Genomic DNA, 23,837 nt, shown 5'->3' with positions numbered 1-23,837 from the left:
AATCCCACTAGAATAGCGTATGTAGGAAAATCTAGATTTCCAGATCGCCATTTATGCCTAGAACACAAGACAGTTTTTCATCATCCAGCACCAGAACAAGGTTCTCTAGAACAAGTATTTCAAGCTACCGATCACATTTTGAAGTCACGAATCGGTTATAGTGAGTTAAGTACTATGCATGAACAAGAACTAGTCCGATCAGCAGTCCGATGGATTACTGATTCTACCACTTTCCCAGACGAAATAGTGGCACAAATGTTTCTGAAATTGCCCCCAGCCGAGCAGCGACTGGTGGGTATGTATATGATCCAGCACCTCATTACTCTGTATGAGGGTCAACATTCTGATCCAGGTCCGTTACACGATGTCCTGAACGAGTTACTCCAGTATAGGTGGAAAGGTCTAGGTACCGATTTAATTAGTGTCATTCTAGAACAGCGCCACAAATATAGAACGTTTTTGAACCCGCATTTTGTTCATGTCTCACCCCCAGAAAGTAAACCCTTTTACATAGATAGACAGAACCCGTTACGAGAAGTACACCCAGTCAGGACAACAGATGGTGAAATGCAACGAGTGTTTGTTTACACCCCGATTACAAAGATGGAACTCTTAGAGATGAAGAAATTAATTCCCTGTCATGACAAAGATCCAGCAGGGTTCCACCGAGAATTAAAAGACATGCTCCGTATGGGAGAATACACGTATCCAGATATAATTAAAATGTTAAAGGTCCTGTTGCCCGCAGGGGTATACGAGAAACTCAAGGAAAAAGAATGGGAGGTGGGAGAGAAAAAGATCGATTGGGCAGTTCTCGAAGCTGAAGATAAGATACGAGTACCAGGTACCGGTCTAGGAGAGAAATGTAAAGAATTACCAGAACTATTAATACAAGTTTTGCCAAGATTATTAACCACTAAAAAGGAAGACTGGGATGCAATCTCAGCCTGTAAACAGAAACAAGACGAAGACACTAGTGATTTTTATTCTAGATTTGAAAAGTGTTTTATTATAAACAGTGGCTTGAAGACAAGTAGCGAGTCATACCCTCATCTTTTTGTTACTAAATTAGTCGAGAATTCAAGTCCCCAAGTAAAGAATCGAGTTTTGAAAGTCGAAAGTACCTGGCAAGCTAATACTCCGTCCCAAATGTTACAGATGCTCCAGTACCACCAGAATAGAATCAGAGAAGAGCAAGATCATGAAAGAAAACGTATGAAAGACACGAAAATGAAAGTACTAGTTGCACAATCTGTTCCTCAAGACAGTCAGAAGAGGGGTACGAATCAAGCCAGTCATCCTGCAGTTCCCGTTAAAGGGACATGCAATTATTGTAAACAGCTAGGTCATTATATAAACGAGTGTGCAGTTCTGAAACACAATATAGCTACTGGTAAGACTAAAGAAAGACCACGTCCGCCTAGACAAGAACAAGTTTCACAGACTTCTCAGCCACAGAATGCACAACAGACAGTTCCAGCACCGCAGCCTATTGCTGCAACACAGCATGTTACACAGCAGATGTACCAGTATGCACAGTCCGAGTATCCAGAGTATCAGCCATATTCATGAAACAGCCTAGAGAGGGAGGTAGGCTTGCCTCTCATCGAGATACCTGTAGATCAAGAGGGTCCCTATGTTCATAGTCAAGTATTAGGGAAAGACAGAAAGTTTCTGATTGATACAGGGGCAAGTAGGACGACCATCAGCCACGCCGAAGTTCCAGGGGCTCCGCTCTCAGGCTCTAGAAATGTTTCCCTTGGATTTTCAGGAAAGCCTATTGTAAACGAGATATCTAAGCCAGTTACTCTAGAAGTAGGTCCATTGTCCCGCACTACTGATCTATTACTTACGAAGTCATGTCCAGAAAATCTGTTAGGTATTAAAACACTGAAAGAATTAGGTGCAGTTATTTGCTGTTCCCCCGAGGGAATACGACTGTTTCTACGTGACTTCAAGGGTCACTATGTATTACGAGATTTTGATCCGAGATTGTCTAATGTTCCGCAGCATCTATGGGCGCAAGGTCCAACTGATGTAGGTTATATGCAAATCACACCCCATCGTGTGACTCTCAAACCAGGTGTAGTGTTACCACGAATCAGACAGTACAGATTGCCACCTGAGGCTGTAGCAGCCTTATCCAAAATTATTGACGAGCTCATGGCTCAAGGAGTAGTTGTAGAAACTGACTCCAATGTATGTAATTCTCCGATCATTCCAGTCATGAAACGTACTGATCCAAATGCACCCCCAGTATATCGATTAGTGATTGATCTTCGAGAACTTAATAAATGTATTATTCCCCAGTACCCAGTTGTCCCAGATATCTCTTCCCTATTGACAGCCATTGATTCCGAAGCCTCATTTTTCACAGTCATAGACCTCAAGAACGCGTTTTTCAGTGTCCCCATTCATCCAGACAGCCAGTTTCTTTTCGGATTTTGTTTAAATGGAAGAAGCTATATGTTCACACGAGCTCCTCAAGGTTTCACAGAAAGTCCTAGTATTTACAGTCAAGCACTTAAGAGACAACTAGACAACATTCACATGCCGACTGACACTGCCCTGCTCCAGTATGTCGATGATCTACTAATCACAGCCCGTTCTGAACGTGCTTGCGAGCGAGCATCCCTTACAGTCTTGTATTTCCTTGCCGAGATGGGGCACAAGGTGTCCCCTTCGAAGCTTCAATTCTGTGTCCAGCAAGTGATCTACTTAGGCCACTTGCTGTCCAAGTGGGGTAGGCAGTTGACACCAGACCGTATCCAGTTAATAGCGAGTCTTCCTCAGCCCAAGACCCAGAAGGAGGTACGTGCTTTTATCGGCCTTACTTCTTACTGCAGACAATGGATTCCTCAGTATGCATTTCTAGCCAAGCCACTGATACAGTTAACGACACAGGAGGCAGCCGTATCGACTGTCCTCCCTTGGACATCTGAACATACACTTAGTTTCAATGAATTAAAGAAAGCTCTATGCCAAGCTCCAGTTCTAGCTACACCGAACTACAGTAAGCCTTTTACACTTTTCGTCACTGAACGTGAAGTTACAGCATTATCTGTTCTCACACAAGATCAAGCAGGACAGTACAAGCCTTGTGCTTATTTTTCGAGCACACTAGATCCTGTAGCCCAGGCTCTGCCTGCGTGCCTCAAGTCAGGTGCAGCCACAGCACTAGCTATCAGACAAAGTGATTCCATAGTGTTAGGACACTCCTTGACAGTACAAGTTCCACACTCTGTGGAAGTTCTTTTAAACCGAACACAAACTCAGCACTTGACAATTGCACGTTTAACAGGTTATGAATTGACATTGTTCCAGCCACACATAGAAATCAGACGCTGCAACGTTCTAAATCCTGCTACACTGTTACCATCAGTTAATTCAAATCCTGCCACACACGACTGTGTGGAAGTAGTTAACATTATGACTAAGCCAAGACAAGATCTGACAGATATTCCATTACCAGATCCCGACCTGACACTTTATGTGGATGGTTCATGTATGAGAACGAGTACAGGAGAACTAGTAGCCGCTTATGCAGTGACTACAGACACTGAAGTCATAGAAACACACCGTATTGACACCCTGTCCGCTCAAGCAGCAGAGCTAGTTGCTCTGACCCAAGCCTGCATACACGCTAAGAACCTGAAAGTTAATGTTTACACAGATTCACGTTACGCATTTGGAGTCGTACACGACTTTGGAGTGCTCTGGCAGGAGAGAGGTTTCATGACTTCTCATGGAACCAAGATTCAGCATGGTCTCCTTATTCAAGCTCTGTTAGATGCCATACATTTACCGACATCTATTGCTATCATGAAGTGCAAAGCACATACGAAAGTTACTGACATTATTTCCCAAGGTAATGATCTAGCAGATCGCACAGCCAAGCTTACAGCACAGACTCCAGACATTTCAGTTAACCCGACACAGACACATACTCCAGATCAGACTACATGTATGACAGTTAAGGACCCCACTCAAGATGTCATAGATATTCAGTTACATGCTACTCCCGATGAAATCAAGAAATGGTCCGAACAAGGAGGGGTCCAGACAGATCAGGGATGGGTAACGAAGGGAAGAGCCACATGGTTTCTCCCCGACTCTATGGTTCAAGTCATTATCAATACCGCACATAGTCCAGCACATTTAGGAGAAAAAGCTATGTTAGATAGTATCCAGAACATTTGGTTCAACAAGCATTTACGAGCTGCAGCCAAACAGAAAGTCCGTACCTGTATGATATGTTGCCAGTTTAATCCAGGTAAAAGTGTCCCGGTGGAACAAGGTGGATTCCAGCCCCCTGACCACCCTTTCGAAGTCCTCCAAATGGATTATATTCAGATGGAGCGATGTCGAGGTTTCAAGTATGTCCTTGTAGTTGTATGCGCTTTGTCTAGGTGGACAGAAGCATATCCAGTCCCAGATTACACAGCCGCGACCACTGCCAAGCAGTTGGTTCGTGAATTCTTCCCCCGTTATGGACTCCCTAGAGTCGTATATTCTGACAACGGCCAGCCATTCTCATCTGAGCTTATGAAACACATTTCCCTTCTGTTAGGGTACCAGTGGAAGTTCCATTGTGTACGCCATCCTGAAGCAGCCGGTCTAGTAGAGAGACATAATCAGACCCTGAAAATCCGTATTGCCAAGATTTGTAAAGAGAAAGGTGTGGACTGGCTAGTAGCTCTGCCAGTCGCTTTATTTTATATGCGCATGGTCGCACATTCCAGATCAGGTCTGTCCCCGTATGAGGTCGTATTCGGCCGCCCCCCTAACATGTGGGGTACACCTAGACCTCGAAGTATTACAGATGTTTCAAGTAATATGCTGACAGATTACCTAGCTTCCTTGATGTCTGCCCTCAACTCTTGTCGTTCACAGGTTGCTGCCGCATTTCCAGACAATACCGAGGTGGCACCGCATGACATCGTTCCCGGATGCATGGTTCTTGTCCGGAATTTTGATCGTTCAAGTCCGCTGGAGCCTCGCTGGAAAGAACCCAGACAGGTCCTCCTGGCCACCTGTACTGCCGTCAAGCTGGAAGGCAGGAAGGGCTGGGTCCATTTGTCACATGTGAAGAAGTTTTACGGATTAAAGCCTGTTTCTAAGAACATTTCCGAGGATCTTAAAGACTGCCAAAGTACTATTCTTAAGGACTGTCCCGCAAAAGACAATGATACTGAACCCTCCCTATTAGAGAAAACTCCGCAACAGGAGTATAAGCTCAAATTAAGGTCTAGTAAAATAAGTCAGCCAGTTTGATTGTCTAAGTCCTCCCCTAGGTGAAACGGTTAGACCGGTTTCTGACATGTATAAAATAGACCCCCATAGTGAGAGAGTTAGTGAGAACTCTAAAAGTTGCACTATTATTTTATGTTTTCTGCTATATTTTAGCATTATGATTTCCTGCACAAGTTATGCCTTTTATTTGTATTCTCCAGTTCCTCATGTAAATAAGTCTGCTAATGTTACAGTAGAGCACACGTTTAGTGATCTGCCTCCTCATGAACTCTCATATCGTCTTGCTATGCATAATAATTCTTTTATCCGCATGTTACATTATTCACACCAGACCAGCAATGCCACTAATTGTTGGGTGTGTGGTCGACTCCCCCCTTTCCAGACACCGAAGGGAGTTCTGCCACTCTTTCCTTATCCATTTTCACATAATGGTTCGTGTGGAGCATGGTCCACGTTAACGTCATCCTCAACAGATACATGTTTTCCAGACAAGCAAGGTCTTCCCCACAGAATAGGGTTAGATCTAGAAAATGAAGTTTATAATTTAGGTAATTATTCTTCGAATTTCATGGTCCTGAATGTTCAGTCTGACACTACTCCAGACTTACCTGCTATATCAGTACTACCAGTTAAAGGTGAATTATGTGTCCGAAAGAATGGTTCCGTACATGTAGGCCATAGTGATTGTACTACTATTGTCAAGTATAGTGACAGTAGGAAATCTATTTTCAAAGCTTCACGTCATTCTTATTTTGTTTGTGGTCAGACCGCATATGTTCGTCTGCCCCTCGATTGGGAGGGAACCTGTTACATTGCCTTCCTACTGCCACCAGTTTTTCTAGCCCCACCTGACTATCATAGGAATCCCCACCTAGTACATACTAGACACAAGAGAGACCTCCCGATTGTCGATTATACTGAAACTGCTCTAGAACAATACATAGATATCAATAAAGGTGTCTTCCCCTACTTAGGTACTGTTGTAAATAGTAAACTGATACGTAGATTAACCAGAACACTTGAAGCAGTAGTGATTGAGACTACTTCTGCTCTAGGTAACTTAACCGAAGAGCAATCCTTTATGAGAATTGTCGTGCTCCAGAATCGTCTCGTCCTTGACGTCATACTGGCCGATAGGGGCGGGGCATGTAGAGTCATCGGATCTAGTTGCTGCATTTTCATTCCTAATAACGCGCCGTCTGTTTATTCAGCTATAACCAGACTCCATAAAATTGCCCATATGTTACACCAAAATCCAGGCACCTGGACATGGTCCGGTTGGTTCTGGAATACAATTTCCGCCTGGGGATGGAAAGCATTGTCATTTCTGGGTATTGCAGTAGCGATCATATTCAGTTGCTGCCTCTGTATACACTGTGGCCCCGCGATTTGCGGCATTTGTGCTACCTCTTGTATTCCTAGTCCCAAGTCCCGTTCTAAATCCCGTTCCAAGAAAATTCGAGACGAGCAAATGATACTGTATGAAATGATAGATGGTATCATGAATATTGATGTGTCCTGATGGAAACGTAGTGACAAGGAGGGAATGTGGAAAAGTAAATTTTCAGCAAATCAAAACGGAGAGAGAGGACTAGGTAAGCCAGTCCGGGTCCCCTGGTTATATGTAGAGATATCAATATAGGACTAGCTATGTTGTGTTAGAGGAGACTCAGAAGGTATATCTGTAGGCAAACCCTTAGGTTTGGACATGAAGCCCTCACACACCAACCTAGTTGGTGTCATGCTTCATCATCGGGCCCACCACAGTGACACCGAATGTGTCCCGGGTGTGCTGCGACTCCAGATTACTGAGGAGCAGGTATTCTTACTGAGTGTGCAGTGCTGGTGAGAATGGAGGTGAAAGGTTTAAAAGCTATCCAGGAGGTCCCAGTTCCCGAGGGTAAAGGTAAATTTAATACCTGGGCCCCTGTTAGCAAGATAAAAAGGCTGTGGACGTTGTGGAGTATATTAGGGGCTCCTACGTCCTTGTGGTCTACATGTTTCAGCCAGGCCTTTTGATTAAAACTGGCTTTCCTCAGGACCAAATGAGTATGTGTGAGTGAAAATAAACTATATTAAGTGAAAGTGTATGGTAAAAAAGTGTTGCACTCGCTAAGGTGCCGTACGTGTAAGAGGGGGATTCCCTCTGCTTTAACTTGCTACTTGCTGTTAAAGCCTCATGGGTCACTTGGCAGGGAGGGAAAGGAGACCGGTATTTCCGATCAGCGGTTCCTGCGACCTATCGTCCTGCTCCAGTGTCCCGAGTGAGACACTGGAGCAGGACGATAGGTCGCAGGAACCGCTGATCGGAAATACCGGTCTCCTTTCCCTCCCTGCCAAGTGACCCATGAGGCTTTAACAGCAAGTAGCAAGTTAAAGCAGAGGGAATCCCCCTCTTACACGTACGGCACCTTAGCGAGTGCAACACTTTTTTACCATACACTTTCACTTAATATAGTTTATTTTCACTCACACATACTCATTTGGTCCTGAGGAAAGCCAGTTTTAATCAAAAGGCCTGGCTGAAACATGTAGACCACAAGGACGTAGGAGCCCCTAATATACTCCACAACGTCCACAGCCTTTTTATCTTGCTAACAGGGGCCCAGGTATTAAATTTACCTTTACCCTCGGGAACTGGGACCTCCTGGATAGCTTTTAAACCTTTCACCTCCATTCTCACCAGCACTGCACACTCAGTAAGAATACCTGCTCCTCAGTAATCTGGAGTCGCAGCACACCCGGGACACATTCGGTGTCACTGTGGTGGGCCCGATGATGAAGCATGACACCAACTAGGTTGGTGTGTGAGGGCTTCATGTCCAAACCTAAGGAAAAGTAAATTTTGCCATGTTCTGTGTCCCTACGTGTCCCCATCTTATGTTATGTGTGCATGATTAATATGCATATGTATTCCCCCTGTTCGATTTAAGATGCAATTATAGTTGTGTCCATCTCTAGTATGCCAGTTTCCAGTTCTCGTGAATACTACGAATATTAGGCCTATGTAAAGTTACGTTGCCACGTTTCTCAGTGTGCACGTTATTTCATTGTAAAGTCCCCGTTTTCTAGGCCTCAAATGGGCCCGGACACCAGATTCAGCTCCTGTCTCCTGAACCCTCGCTGAGGAGCGATACAGCCCCCACCTGTATCCTCGACCCTTCACTTACTTCCTGCCTCACAGTGCCCGGCTCGGCCTGGCTCTGCCTCTGAGTCTGCCAAGAGTATGTTATGATTCTAGTTATCAGTCCAGCCCTCCTTCTCTGCATTCCTAAGCTACTGAATCGCATCAATAGTTTCCGTCATTGTCTAGCCTTTACGTCTCCATGTAAGAGAAATACTGTATTTATGGTCATTTAATATTCTTCATCACGCACTACATGAAGAATAATGCATGCTCCAATCTTAGAGTCTGTTAGCCTTTACCCCGATAACTTTTGGATTCTATCAACATGTCCTCTAAACATTAGATACTAGATAGGGTTTAGGTACATGTCGCCCTGACTCTCCAGACTTCAGTCTCTACTCCTAGCACAGAGTTCATAGCCCCCAGCTTCTCCTAGTAACACGTCATTGTCAGTTTGCGCGCACCATTAGGTTAGAGGTCCCGGCTCCTTAGGTAGCCCCCTCCATGTTTCCGCCCCATTTATGACATATTCTGTTACGTTTACATCACATGTCTATGTACACGCCTCTTGTTACACCCACTTTCACTCTTATCTTTCGCGACTGCTATTGACCACACCCACTGCTCCGCCTATTGTATTCGCTGTAATGCAACTGTTTTAGTATATATGCTTGTGTACTGTTATTAAAGTTAGCGCGCTCATCCCATATCCAGCCCCGGCAGCTGCCGGGCCCTGTCATCCTATTCCTGTGCAGGTTGTCCTGTTCCTGTCCTTTATGCTGTATTAAACCTGCAAACTCCTACTACCTCGAATCTTGACTCTTATTTATTGAGCTATCTGTTATTACTATGTCCAGTAAAACCTAGATCCGGTATTATTTATTTATATACCACAACAGAAAGAAAGGACTCATTTGACTTCTCACTTGCGGGATAAGTATTGAGAGCACACATCTGTATACGTACAAAGGGCTTAGTTTGGGTAAGTGAATATCACAAGCAGTCATTCAAGGTACTGGGGCTTCATCTTCAATCATCTGGCTTTGACCCAGAGCAATAGACAGAGGAAGGAATAAAAAGATTCAGAAGACGGAAGATGAAGATAGGAGGAAAACACTGACGAAGGGAGACAGCAGAGATGAAAAAGAACCTGCAAGAGTGAGACAAATTGGTAAGAGGTGAGTGGGGACTAGGCAGCCTTTGCATTTGGCAAATCACTGCACTCAGCAGCAATTTTGAACCTCTGCACTTATGCCTTTTTTTCCTTCTTTTTTGTTTTTACTGAATCGTGTATACATCGTGCAAATACCACTTCTGATACTAATAAAAGATAGCGGAACACAGAATAAACTGTAACGGCCTTGGGCCACCCTGCTCTCTGAGCAGCAACACATTCACCCACAGGTCAAGCAGAAACATTGGAAAGAGAATTAAAACAATCCTACCCACCAGTCCGCTTACCGTCATACTGTCCGACTTTAGGGTGAAGAGACCTTCGCTGTAGCTGAATCCTTCTGGCGTATTTCTGTACAACAAAAGATACTTGTCAGGGAAAGCGCAAACAGCAAGCAGATAAAACAATGTCACTCGATCTGGCTATTGCACAATGTTGAAAGTGTGTTTACCAAGCTGCATAAACAGAAAGGAGAGATACAACGTGGGAGGGCAGTGCAGGTTTACACAAGTAACATACACAACAAGAGGCAGCAGCAGTGAAGTGTTCTCCCAGGAGGGAAGAGCAGCTGAACAGTAGGCCTGAATTCAGGAGTTTAGCAACAGAATCAGACCAAGGGCTGTGGTTGAACATTCTCACTGGAAATATAGGTCATTTTTAGATGTGTAGTTTTCAAGTCGAAGATGGGGGCGTGGAGATGGGCTGAGATTAACACACACCAAAGCCTCACAAAAGGTAAATCAGGAAAGATGGCCACACTCACCAAAGCTAACTAGTCCCAATTAGCATACCTAATGACTTAATGGGTAGTGACATCACAGGAAAGGATATGAATTGATATCAGTTAAATTAGTTAGAGTATCCAAGATGAGTGATAAACTAAATTAATATTATCAAAATAACACTTTAAAAGATACAATAAGTGAAACTTATTGATTAATAATATCCCTCAAGGGGAGGAGCCAAGATGGCGATCGGAACGGTCGCATAAACGCCTCGCTCCTAGATCCCTTCCTCCCCGCCGCCTATCCTGACTTTAATCCTGTTCGGGGAGTTTTGAATTCGATTACCAGGGAAGAGCCTTCACTTACCGTCTGTTTCCGGGGTTCCAGCGTGCAGTGGTTCCTGCGTTCTGCCCTTGTCGTCTTGCCGATCTTCCCGGCCCTGACGCCGGGGCCTCGAGTGCAGTGTCTGCCCGGAGATGTTGGGAGTGCCGGCGGTCCGGGTCCGGTGGAGAGACCCGATGGTGGGAGCCTGAGAGCCGCGAGCCGGAAACATCGGGGTGGAACCACCCCCGATAGTGGGCCGCCCTGCATGCCCGATTGCCTGCCGGACTGGAGAGAGAGGCCGCGTTGTCCGGCACCCTTCGGGTGAGACGCCCGCTCCTGTTGCTTGTCCCGCCTGGGATCCGGTGCGGAGCTCCCCGAGAGTTGTGGGGAGCACGCCCGTTCTTCTGGTGACTCTCCTTTCTCCGCCGAGCGCCGTCCGCCGCGGATCGGCTGTGTCTCCTGTGGCCTCTGGCATTCATGGTGAACTTGGAGGCGGGCGAGACAATGGCGATGTGCGAGGTGCTCAAGATGGCGGATGGCCCCTCGGAGTGTCTTCCTCCTGGAGACAGGGACGTTGCTGCCTTGGTTCTCCCCGGCCCTCGTTTGCTTTGGGCGGCGCCCACACGGAGTGCTGTCTTCCTTGCCCTGTCTTCTCTGCGGCTCGACCTGTCCTTGAAATGTCGGAACTTGGAGTTGCGGATCGCCGCCATGGTTGCTCCGCCATTTTGTGACGCTGTTTCATCTCCCCGAGTTTGCATCGTTGAGACTCCTTCGGCTGCTGCGCTGGGCTCTCCTAACGGGTGTTCGATTCTAAGGGATCAAGTGGACCCGGTGCCGATGCTGCAGTATTTTCTACATCCTGATTTCTTTGTTTTGTGCTGGACCCATGTTTTGAACTTGGCCACGTGGATATTTGGTGTGCTTTTGCATTCTGACTGCTGCCGAGTTTTCCTGGTTGCTTCTTGGTGGCCGGGACGGAGTTCCGCGAAGATTCCACTTGCTTTCCCTGTCTGGTATGAGCCCTCTATGTCATACTGTTTCTTGGCCATGCCGAGGTCTGGCAGTTCGGTTCTTCATAAAAGTGGACAGGGGTGATCGTGTCTGGGTTGCTGTGGGACTTTCGTTTTGTTATTGGCGTCTCCGGACCTCATTATTTGGACAATTCCTGTCTCCATCCTCTGTGTGGGCTATTCTTGATATCCTTTTTTGATCTCGATTATTGAATTTTTGTTGTGGGTGGGGAGGTGTTGTGTATTTCGATCGCCGGCTCCTCTCCTCGCTCCTTTCTTTCTCCTCTCCTTCTCTCTTTTTCTCCTTTTGCTTTCCCCGTTATTTCTCCCTTTCTCTTTCTTCTATATTTCGGGTGACTCTGGGGCAACAGGCACGCTGTTTAGTGGGGTAGGCCATAGCCATTACAGTGATGTAGGGTGGGGGGGGTGTTTGTTATTTTAGCTTGTTTTGTTCTATGGTCCCTTTTGCTTTCTTCCTAGGGGGTGGGCTATGTCCCTTTGTTCTTTTTCCTTCGTTTCGCACGTGTCTGCACTTTCTTCCTTTTCGGGGAGGGTGGGCTGTCTGTGTGGCGTCCTATTCTATCGTTTGCTATGACTTATCCTGTATTTTTGGCCCCTTTGGTGGGCATAGGATGTCTTTGGGCTTTGGCCCTACGGTGGTTACCTGATTGCGTGGGGGGCTATATCCCTCCTGTTCCCCCCTCCCCCGTTTATTTTTCTATATATGCTGCATGACGCCCTGGTAGATATGGCTGCTGCCTCCTCTATAAATCATAAAATGAAACCTTTATTATCCTGGCGCTTACTGTGTAGCAACTTTCTTCCAAGTCTATATTGTATTTGCTTTGCCGTACGCATTTATGCTGCTTCTTGTTGACTCTCCTGATTTTGCGACCGGCCCCTGTGGTTGTAGGCCTGCGCTTGTACTGATACGCGTATTTCAATAAAGGTTTTTAAAAAAAAAAATAATAATAATAATAATAATATCCCTCAAATAAATATAACCATTACTAAGGACAACTCAGCGCTATGTAAGTACAGGATACACTCTACACCAAACAAGGGTGTGGTTCAATTGCTGCTGCAGTGATTCCAAGAGTGTTCTGCTAGTGGGGGCTGCTTAGATTGCAAGAGAGGAAGGCACGAGCAAAAAGGATAAACACAATTATGTCTTTAAAAGTAGTAAGCAGAGGTCTTCTTCCAAAAGGCTGCTGCTGATGATGAAATGGCAGCTGACGACAGTACCTTTAGATCTGTCTGCGTGTTGTGTTGTACGCACCTGACTATAAATCTAACGAATTCAGTTGGAGGGGTTGTCTTAAGCCTTTCCATTGATAAAGGGACCATTGACTGTGGTAAAACTCAATGCATCTAAAGCCATGGTTACCGAATCACACTCAACTCGTCATCGATAAGGATTGCCTTATATCATCAATTATGGACACTATGATTAACGCTCGCATTCTATTACTGATATGAGCAGTACATAGCGGGCACATGTCCATGAATCTATATGAAAAGCTCAAAAGGTCCAATTCTCACAATTCTCTAGGGGTTATATCTGATCACTCTCTATAGTTGGGAGAGATCAATCATTCAGGCCAGAATACTACTGCCTACCTGGCACTCAAAAGGAATGCCAATACTTCATTGATGTCCCCGGCATGCACATGCACACAGAGCACTGTCAGTATTTGGCACAGCTTCTGGACTCCGTCCAGATAAGAGGACTCACCACATTGAAAGTATCCTCAAACACATAATGTCATTACCTCCTTGACACCCCCACTAGTGCAAGCAGCACTGTGTCACTTGTGCTATACCGGCGTCCGACTAGCAGCTCGGTAAGTAGACACGTCATTTTTTTTTTTTTTTAAACAAAATTTTTATAGGTTTTGTTGTTAAGAACAGTACAATCAAGTGTGTTAGCCTTTCACAATACAATCATTACTAGTGTGGTCTAACATATGTGTCCACATTCTTCCATGCTTATGATAGCTGTGTCCATATTCAATTTTGGATGACATTGTAGTAAGACAATCTTTTACAAATATCAATCATCTACCCCAACTTCTCTTTAACGTACCCCCACCCCCCAAACTGGCTCACTCCCTCGTATGATGCCTTTAGGTTTAGTTGTACAATATTCCTATGGGGTGCATCACTTTGCCTGATATGTATGTACATTTGGTATAGGTTCCTTGGACATGATTATGCTGGTAGATGGTACAGCCTGGGCTCAGCGTCCTGCAGGGGAAAGATCCTATACACTCTGGGAACCAATGGGTTCTATTAAGTCTATAGTCTTTAGTGTTTCCAACACTTGGTTCCATTCCATGAAATGGCTATTTTACGCTACCCCCTTTGTTCCTCCCTTCAAAAGATGGCATTCTCCGCCCCCCCAATAGGCCATCTCTGAGTGCCAAGTGTGCAACTGTGGGGGATAGGTAGACTTCCACTTCATGGAGATGGCACGTTTCGCCAAAAGTATAGCCATATCCGCAAATTTGTATTGTACTCTCTGAGTTTTCGGGCGAGGGTGTAGACCCAGGAGGCAGCTATCTGCTGTGTCCCAAACTGAGGTGCCTGTCGTATCCTGAAGTATACATCCTATCTGTGTCCAGAATCCCCATAAATGTGGGCAGCCCCATAGTATGTGTACTAAGTCCACATCTGGCACCTTACATATGGGGCAACAGACCTGCTTGTCTGGAAATATACTGTTGAGGTGGTGTGGCGTGAGGTATGCTCTATGTAGAACCATATATTGGATAGATTTAAATCTAGCATTGCAGGACACTTTTTTTGGGGAACTCTATGGCGTAGTGCCATTCCTTGTCTGTTTATGTATGTGTTTATTTATTTATTTATGCGTTTTTATATAGAGCGGACTTTACCCGAAGGTGTCAGAGCACTTCACAATAGGAACAGAACTGATACATGAGAACATTACAAGTGAACAAATTACAAAAGCAAACGTTACATTACATGAGGCAAAAGTGACAATCGTGAGCAAACAAAATACAAGAGGTAGCAAAGATGCATTAAAGGAGGTAAAAGTGACATGTGCGCAGGTTACAAAAGCTTACAAAGTACAAGTAGAGGTATAATACTGCAATAAATGGAGGACACTCAAACACAAGAACAAACGTTACGTAGGCAATGGTGGCACTTGTGCAATTATCGAAAGCAAACCAAATGTAAGAGGTAGCAAACAGTGTGTTACAAGAGAAAAGTGATGTGTGCATGTTACAAAAGAGTACCAAACACAGGTAAAAGGGTAGTACTGCAATAAATGGCAGACTCTCAAACCACAAGAACACACTGGGAAGGCACTTCCATAGTCATGGAGAATAGAAATTTTCTATACTAAAAGGTCTTCCTTCAGATAATAGAGGGCATGAATTAACTTTGGAAGTGTCTTTGAAGGAGGAGAACTTTGAGGTCAGTTTTGAAGGCCTGGGAGGAGGTGGTGGTCTGGGGCTGAGGCAAAAGTGAGTTCCAGATTCTCACTGCGTTGCCTGAAAAGGATTGGGCCATCGATCTTTCCTTCTTGAAAGTGGGAGGTTCAAGCAGTAGATTTTCCGCATTTCGTGATGGTCTCGAGCCTCCAGAGAGTTTCAGTTTATTCGCCAGGTAGCGAGGAGAGGAGGAGTGCAAGGCTTTGTGGGTGATACAGGCAGTCTTGTAGATCTCCCCGAATCGGCTCGGAGGGAAGCCCGGAGTACCGACGGAGAGAGCGGTGCTCCTATTTACCTGAGCCGTAGCCAGGTGAGGTGTAATTTAACCCTCCTGCCCAATAGCAATATGGAGGATATACCCTATACACCTAGGATCTCCAGGTGATATGGTTGTCAAATGTTCTTTTATGCACTTTTATATTTTCATTTTCCAGTAGCGAAATATTGGTCCTGAAGAAAGCAGCGGACAACTCTTGTCCTTTGACTGCTGAAACATGTCGACCTTTAGCTCCTTTTAGCAGATATTTGTTTAACCTGCTATTTTCTCTACTCTGTTTTTAATATTGGAAGAAAGTAGGACAGTATTAAAGTTAAATTCCTGCCTATCTCTCCAATTTTATTCACACTATTTAACACATATCACTTCTTTTTCACTATTTACACGCACTGCAAACCAGTTATCTTGATACGTCTGTTCAGATACTCCCTCATCCATCTTATATCACTGGTCGTTCACTACCCACTTCCACATAAGTGGCTAAAATTTGAGCTCTCCTTGGTGTGAGGAGTCCCAGATGACGACAAGGGCAGTATCGGACGATAACTGATGGGTATACTTCATACCCTGGAGATATCCTATTGTGCTATATTCACATAGGACATCCTTTCTTAATTTCTTTCTGTTCTTTACCTCCCTCACAGTCTATTATATGTTGATTTCATGCCGTAGACAGAATCACTTCAAAGACCCACAGGCACTTTTTGTTTGCTTAAGTCTTGTAGATAGATCTTGCCTCGACAGGAAGCCAGCAGAGGGTGGATAACATGGGTGTGGGGACAGGTGGGATTTGCGGAGGCCAGTAAGAAGAGAATTGCAGTAGTCCAGTCTGGAGAGGACCAGCGATTGGACCAGGGTTTTACGGTCATGCTCCGAGGTCCCTTCCAAAGTCCCTCTCCCATTTTATACGTAATGGCCCAAGAGAGGTGCCAACATGTGTTCTAATGACTCTATATAGCCAGCGGACCAAGTGTCCTCCCCTTCCCGTCAAATGCACTGCATGTACCAATCCATGTGTCAAGGGTTCACTCCCGTCTGGGGCACAGTGTTTTTTGATGTAATGTGCTATAATGGCATGGTTTAGAAATAATTTCTGGGGGACTCCCTGAGCTTGGGCAAAGTTGTCGTGGTCTGCCAGCACGCCACCTATGAGCAAGTTTCCCACTGTCTCTCCTCCTTCCTGTGTCCATTGGGAAATGCTACGTCTGGTAATCAACCCTGTAGTGGTGGGTATACCAAGTAGTGGAATATTGGCTGAGTATGGGGAAGTCCTCATGGTGCATTGTAGTGCCCGTCTCCTACATAAGAGGGCAAACTTAAGCTGTGGTGGGATCGCAGGTGGTATTCTAGTTTCAGGCAGCAGTAGTGTATGTAGTGTTCCTCGAACCAATTTTTGAGGCATGTATTCAATTTCGTGTAAGTTTCGGCCAGCCAGCCAATCCGAGAACCATTGCAGTTGGCTAGCCATGCAGTATGTGTGAACGTTGGGGGCTCCAAGTCCCCCCCACTCAGGTTTTAGTTGAGGCTTTGTCAGACTAATCCTCCTACGTCCTTTACCCCATAATAATTCTGTGAGAAGGGCATCTAGTGTGTGGAAGACACTGGTCGGTATCAGGATCTGCATGTTGGTACAATAATATAATAGTCTTGGGAGTAACACCATCTTGGATATGGCTATCCTGCCCATTAATGTGAGAGGCAATGATGTCCAGAATGTAACCTGGGCCCTTTGTGATCTAATGGTTTTTATTAGGTTCCCTTCAAGAAGGTCCTGGGGTGTTCTATAGTTTTGTATACCTAAATATTTGAAGGTTTGTGGTGCAACCGTTGGAATCACTGGGCCAAAGGGAATAGGTTCTGGGTCTTCCCTCTGTTGCATATAAAAAACATGTAATTTTGTAGCATTTATTGCTAACCTTGACATTCTTTCAAAGTGTCTAAATATAAATGGAATGGGCTCCAGGTCATCTGTTAAGTCTTGGATATACAGTATAAGGTCATCAGAATAAGCTGACACTACATTTGTTGTCTCTCCCAGTGGGATCCCTTTATCTACAGCTTTCCCCCAGAGTTTAATGAGTATGGGTTCTAGTGCCATTACAAATAGGATTGGTGACAGAGGACAGCCCTACCTTGTTCCTCTTGCCACCGGGTCCGTTTGAGATATGTGGGACCCGGTACAAACTCAGGCAGTATTGGCAGTGTATAAGAGAAGACGCGTCATCTTTAAGGGCTGCTCACATATCTCTCATCCTATACATTCTAGGAGTCACAACTGGATGCCGCAGGGTTGTAACTTTTAAAAAACATAAGATTGAGCAGGTTCCGCTTAAACACAATTGCTTTTATTTAACTCCTCAAAATGGGAATGTCTTTGATTGCTGTTAATTTAATGGCCTGCTTTATAAGTCTTTAAGACGATGGCGTATTCCGCTCCTACATTTGTACTATATGTTGGGACTATGGCAAGGACCGTATAGCACAGACATAGAAATGGAGAGTAGTTTCTTCATATTTGTCAGCCAAAGACTTTTTCGGTTGATGTTCAGACCCTTTCTATGTCCCACCTAAATTACTTCTAGCTAATATTAGAACCCGGGGAAAGAATTCAAGCTGTTGGCAAGTACCTTCTTCATCTGAGACAAACCCAATAAGCCTAATTTTGGGTGTATAGAAATTGTACAGAACTTCAAATGGTGGAAAACACATTTTTAAGAAGTCTGCTCTCAGTCCCCCAGTCCACGCCTTCGTACACAGTCCATGAAGAAATGGGTGTTGGTTATGTGTCTGACTTAATTAAAATGGCCCCTTTTCTTAAATGGATTTCGATCTGGTGTAACCCAGAATTAGTGCTTAACCAAGAGATCATCCGTGATTGCATTGCACTGGACAGGGCTAGCAGTATTCCACTGGTTTAGTCATGTGAGTACCATAGCAAGGATGCTAGGTCACCTAGAGGTCTTTGACAACCCTGAAATAATATGTAAAAAAGATCTGGGGTGGACAAAGACTTTGTTTTTGCGTTTAGCATCCTCAAAAAGAGAGGCGATAGAGCTATTAAAACCAACAGCCCGTGACTATCAGATCTTAAAAACCTCTTTTCTGATGGAGCCTTATTTGGACATAGTCACTAAGCCTCGACATCGCTTTCTCCTGACGAGGTTTAGGTTTAACCCTTTTCTCTTTTTATTGGCCAAACCCTTGGGCTGGAATAAGTTAGAGGATCTGGGACCCTATTCTTGTGATAGTTTTTCGAGGCAAGATACTCTGCGTTGTGTCTTTCCAATTTTAAAAGAAAAGGCTTTGTTCAGGTTAGACCAGCCTTAACATATCTACAGATGCTAAATAGCCCTTGGGAAATTTTTAATATCACTACTTTTATAGTTGCAAAAGTTAGAGTTAGGAGAAAAAGAAACTAAATCTTAATTGCTTATTTTTCTGTATAATGGATTCTCCCTTTTATATTTTGTATTTTGTATTTAATTGCTACATTTTTATAGCTGTGTTTTAATACCAATGGACTTTGAGTGTCATATGTTTTGTACGTGTTAGGTATTTTAACATGCTTTTATGATTTTGAATAATCAAATAAAGTGATTTTGACTGAATGCCTAATTTTGCAATCTCTGCCAGGCTCTAGACCAAGAACTCAGCCACATTTTCCCAGAAATTCATCAACATACTTGAATCCCAGAGCGTGTGCCAGAAATATGTGATTGCTCTGTCTGGGACAGGTCTGATCCTTGTCATGAGTTAGTTTGGGATTAACGTGGGCTCACATGAGACTCTTGTAATAAGTAACCTTTAAACTGTTTTTTTGTGTTACTTTTGATGTGTGCTTGTGTGTCCCTAGCTGTTCAGTGTTCGAAACCTGCTCCACTACCTCCCTTTCCTACTTACTCCTCCAAAGGCACAATTATATGCAAGCCGGAGGTTCTGCACGAACATTGCCTTGCCATTTTTGGAGTAGTGTTTCACCCCTCCAAGATTTCTGCTATTCTTCTGGATCGCTGATGAATTCTGTGCCTTCAACCAACAAGATCAGTATAGACCGAAGTTTACTAAATACAAAATCATACTTTTACTTTACACTAGAAACAATTATAATCAATGGGATGACCTGTCCCTTAAGATACTCCCTGGATACCGCATTACCTACTTTACACTGAACAAATTTGGGTGTCCCTTTCAGATTTTCAGACATTCAAAAAGCATTTTTGGCTAGCATAGTTAAAGATTTATAAACATGTTCCTAGTTTAGGAGTTTAAGACTTAGAGATCTGCAGAGGAGGGGCCTTAGACTTGGAGACAGAGTTCTGCAGAGAGAGGAGAGGGCGGAGGTAGATGCTGAACTGAAGGTAGTGGAACAGAGGAGATTTGCATATACAGAGGAGAGGGAGGGCAGACTTTGATGGAGAGCAGAACAGATTAAGATGAGGGCAGACTAGATGTAGGCTATGTGTTCCATCCTGACTATTATTAAAAACCCCAAGCTTTATGCTTTGACTAGCTGGCTTTGACAAGGCATATTTGCTCTATGCTTTATTTCTCTTTATGGGAGATTCTGGAATTATTCATCACTGATTTAGCTTCATGCTAATCTCACTATTGCTTTTATTTTTTAAGTCTTCATGAGTTCTGACTGACATCATTCGTGCCACATTTCTTAGGATAGGGATTCTTTCCTTTATGAAACGTGATGTGTCTACATTATAATATGCTCTGCACTAACTTTATTTCTCTATTTTCAATTCTGTAACCTTTTTGATATATGATCAATAAATGAAGAAACAGATAATCTTAAACTTTAATTAGAGAATAAAACCCTTGAAAACTCCTCAGACACTCATTATTGACTAAAATATGTATTTGAATTTCAGTTCAGTTAGTCTTTATTCGATTTGAATAATCATAAAATACACATAAAATAACAGTATAAAAAATCAGGAAATATCTTTAAAACATCATAAAATCACTAAAATCCCACATAAAAACATATCAAGTAACAAGCACTGGCGCTGCCAATAGGTCTCGCAGTAGGAAAGTTGGAGCTATTGGTTTTGTAAATGACAAAGCCCTTTATGTTTTTTAAATGAAAACCAAAATAAAAGGCATTGTTATTTGCAATTGTAATAGCTCCAACTTTCCTAATGCGAGACCTATTGGCAACGCCAGTGCTTGAGCGTGTTTGAGTGGCGTTGCGTGGGTGAGTGGCGTTGCGTGGGTGAGTGGCGTTGCGTGGGTGAGTGGCGTTGCGTGGGTGAGTGGCGTTGCGTGGGTGAGTGGCGTTGCGTGTGTGAGTGGCGTTGCGTGTGTGAGTGGCGTTGCGTGTGAGTGGCGTGGCGTTGCGTGTGAGTGGCGTGGCGTTGCGTGTGAGTGGCGTGGCGTTGCGTGGGTGAGTGGCGTTGCGTGGGTGAGTGGCGTTGCGTGGGTGAGTGGCGTTGCGTGGGTGAGTGGCGTTGCGTGGGTGAGTTGCGTGGGTGAGTGGCGTTGCGTGGGTGAGTGGCGTTGCGTGTTTGAGTGGCGTTGCGTGTGTGAGTGGTGTGGCGTTGCGTGGGTGAGTGGCGTTGCGTGGGTGAGTGGCGTTGCGTGGGTGAGTGGCGTTGCGTGGGTGAGTGGCGTTTTGAAAATGCAAAATTGTTGTTTATTTATTTTTGTTTGTGAAATAAAGTTAAATAAAAACAATTGTGCATTTTCAAAACACAAGCAGCTGTAGCCAAGGATGGGGAGCGGGCGTGTACAGTGAGAGCTTTTTGTAAATATGAAGCGGCCAATAAAGCGCGACGTCCAAGCAGCTGTACCCAGACAGTAACGTAGTCTTAATTTTAAAAAAAGTTTGTGTGCCGAGCAAGCACATAATAGCTGAAAGTAAAAATCTGCTAATAAAAACCAAAAATACTAGGCTGTTGGTTAAAAGGCACAAATGTAACTATCGTGGTCTACTCCTGGACCCCCCAGCGGAGCGTGAGGAGGACATTTGATCATAGTGACACTGTTGGCCCGAAGTAACATTGCCCTGGTGGCGCTGCACCTACTTGCTTTTCTTTATTGCTTTCTATGCACGTGTGGTGGGGGGGGTTGGGGGGTGTCCGGGGCTGGGGGGGTGGAGTTGTGGGTTAGGGTGGGTCACTGGGGTGTTTCTATACTGAGCATATTTTATGAGTATACTCTTGCATTTGCTGCCTATGTAATTGCTGTTTTGATACTGTCGTGGTGTTCTTCGGTTGTGGAGATGCCACATTCTCAATGCTCATTTGCTCAATAAAATTGGTTGTGAAAAAAAAAAGGCACAAATGTAGCAGGGTTATAATATTTTAGTGCTAATATACTTTGTAATTGTTAATAAGCAACAGAAATGCTGTGTTTGCAGAGCGCAAGAACTGCTAGCAAGCAAGCACCAATGTAAACGGCGGTGGAGATGTAGCTGAAAGTGAAACATTGTGTTGAATGAAATGGGAAAGTAAAGCAATTATCTTTTTAACCCCGCTGCTGAGGTGTATAAGTATAGGATCAATATTGGCATACACAGAGCATCAATGTAAACAGGGGGGGATATCCGAGGGGGGGTCAGTATAGTCAGATGGGACAGAACATGCACGCAGATGAACGTGGCCCCCATCGGCGGACCAGATTCACACGAAGCCTGATGCCAAATATTAAATTGCGTGCCTTATGCAGGAGAGATGCACCTGGTTAGCATAAGCTTGCCCCGTGATGCAGCAGGACGTTGGACTCTTTCTGCCGCCAGCCTTCATGCTTCGGAGGTTGGTAAACTCCGTGCCATTAAATGATGCAATAGTTGCATCTGATGGTTACAGTGCTTAGAAATGACAGAAGCGCATTATGAAGCGCTGTATCAATAAACCTGTTTGTGGAAGGAGCCCGACCGAGGGAGGAGAGCCAAGTACCTGAAATCCATAAAAAAACATAGCCTTGAATCCATAAAAAAACATAGCCTTGAATTAAATGCTGCATATGTGCCACTGGCAATGGAAGCCCATAGGTTTGTGCTAGCGCCGCCGTTGTATTTTTGAAGCTCCGTTAACTGGACATGCACTAATAATGCAGGCAGAGAAATGCCGTTGCGAAAACTGAATTAAAAACACGGCAAAAGCAAAGCATTAGTTATAGTGGAATAAAAGACAATGATAATGCAGAGGAGAAAAGCTGTAGTGAAAACACAATGAAAAATACGTGACAATCAAAGCAGTTGTTATTGCGTAAATAAACGCCAAAGTTAAAAAAAAAATTACCTTAGAAGAACCACTAAGTGGGCTGAGAAATGCTGTTGCGCCGACGCAATGAAAAACAATAAAAGCAAAGCAGTTGGGGACAGTTGAAAAACAGTATCCGAAATCTAACCATTGCCTGGAACGAAATGGTTAAGTAAATAAAACATCACCTTATAAGAAATGGTACGGGGTTGACGCACATGCATCGGAGACAAAACTATCAGAAAAAAGCAAAGCCTAAAACGTGAGCGAAATCACATGCTACGGGAAATGCTCTGCTCTGCTATCGATGACAAAACAAACCCTAAAACCAGCATGGGGTGTGAGTGAGGCCAAGTGCGTGCCTCGGAGGTCGGTAAACTCCGTGTCATTAAATGATGCAATAGTTGCATCTGATGGTTACAGTGCTTAGAAATGACAGAAGCGCATTGTGAAGCGCTGTATAAATAAACCTGTTTGTGGAAGGAGCCCAACAGAGGGAGGAGAGCCGAGTACCTGAAACCCATAACAAAACAAGCAGAAACACGAGAGACGGCCTGCGGCCGTCAAAGTGAAGTGGACACGGCGGGCAGGGGAGGGGGCGGAGCGGGGAGAGCGGCATGAGGGTGTGAAGCAGCAGGGGCCTGAGACGAGGACGCCTTGCCTTTGATGTGGTAATGCCAGGCAAGCGGCTGGTGGCATTGTGCACGCGCTTTCACGTGCACTGGAAGAAATCGCCTGGGAATCGCCTGATCTCGGTAAGCTCTGTTTAAGCCGCAATAGATCGAGCTCCCGCTCTCAATGTGCACATGCGCATTGAGATAGGTCGCTCGACCTAAAAAGGATATATTACGCAGGGTTGGATAGACACCTCAATATTATGTACAAGGAAGTTAATGCAAACTACGTCATATCATATAACATCAGTTACATAGTGCCTGCAGCCAGTTCCTTCTGATGACCCACACCCAGCTCCAAAACTTGGCCATGGCAATGACTATGACCTCACTTGTATTAGTTCTCAAGATACGTAAAGTCGTTTGGCAAGATCTTGTTCCTATTTTAGCACAAACTGGCTTGAGCCATTTATGGCGAGGACCCTTGTATGCAGAACATACAAACAGAACATGAGATAAGGTTTCTTCCTTACAAGGGCAACAGTAGCATTTTGAGTCTTGTACCGTCCCCCACTTACTTGAAAAAGATTTTAAGGGGAGTGTATCCACTCTAAATTGATGATAGAGCTTCCTGTCACCAGGGCTCATTATGGTATCC

The 23,837-nt window shown here is 44.5% G+C and overlaps 1 protein-coding gene across 2 annotated transcripts in view; it reads right to left on the bottom strand.

Annotated features, from left to right (window-relative positions):
* The window catches only part of LOC144785322 (uncharacterized), a 327,092-nt gene that overhangs the window by 177,974 nt on the left and 125,281 nt on the right, over nucleotides 1-23,837 (bottom strand). For both annotated transcript variants that reach the window (XM_078664285.1, XM_078664286.1), the window contains exon 6: nucleotides 9,842-9,905. In XM_078664285.1, the coding sequence (XP_078520411.1) occupies nucleotides 9,842-9,905 (64 nt within the window). The remainder of the gene's footprint in view (nucleotides 1-9,841; nucleotides 9,906-23,837) is intronic.

The sequence above is a fragment of the Lissotriton helveticus genome, chromosome 10, assembly GCF_964261635.1.
Source record: "Lissotriton helveticus chromosome 10, aLisHel1.1, whole genome shotgun sequence".
NCBI classification, from domain to species: Eukaryota; Metazoa; Chordata; class Amphibia; order Caudata; family Salamandridae; genus Lissotriton; species Lissotriton helveticus.
The sequence above is the reverse complement of the archived record's forward strand: the minus strand, read 5'-3'. Positions and strand labels throughout refer to the sequence as shown.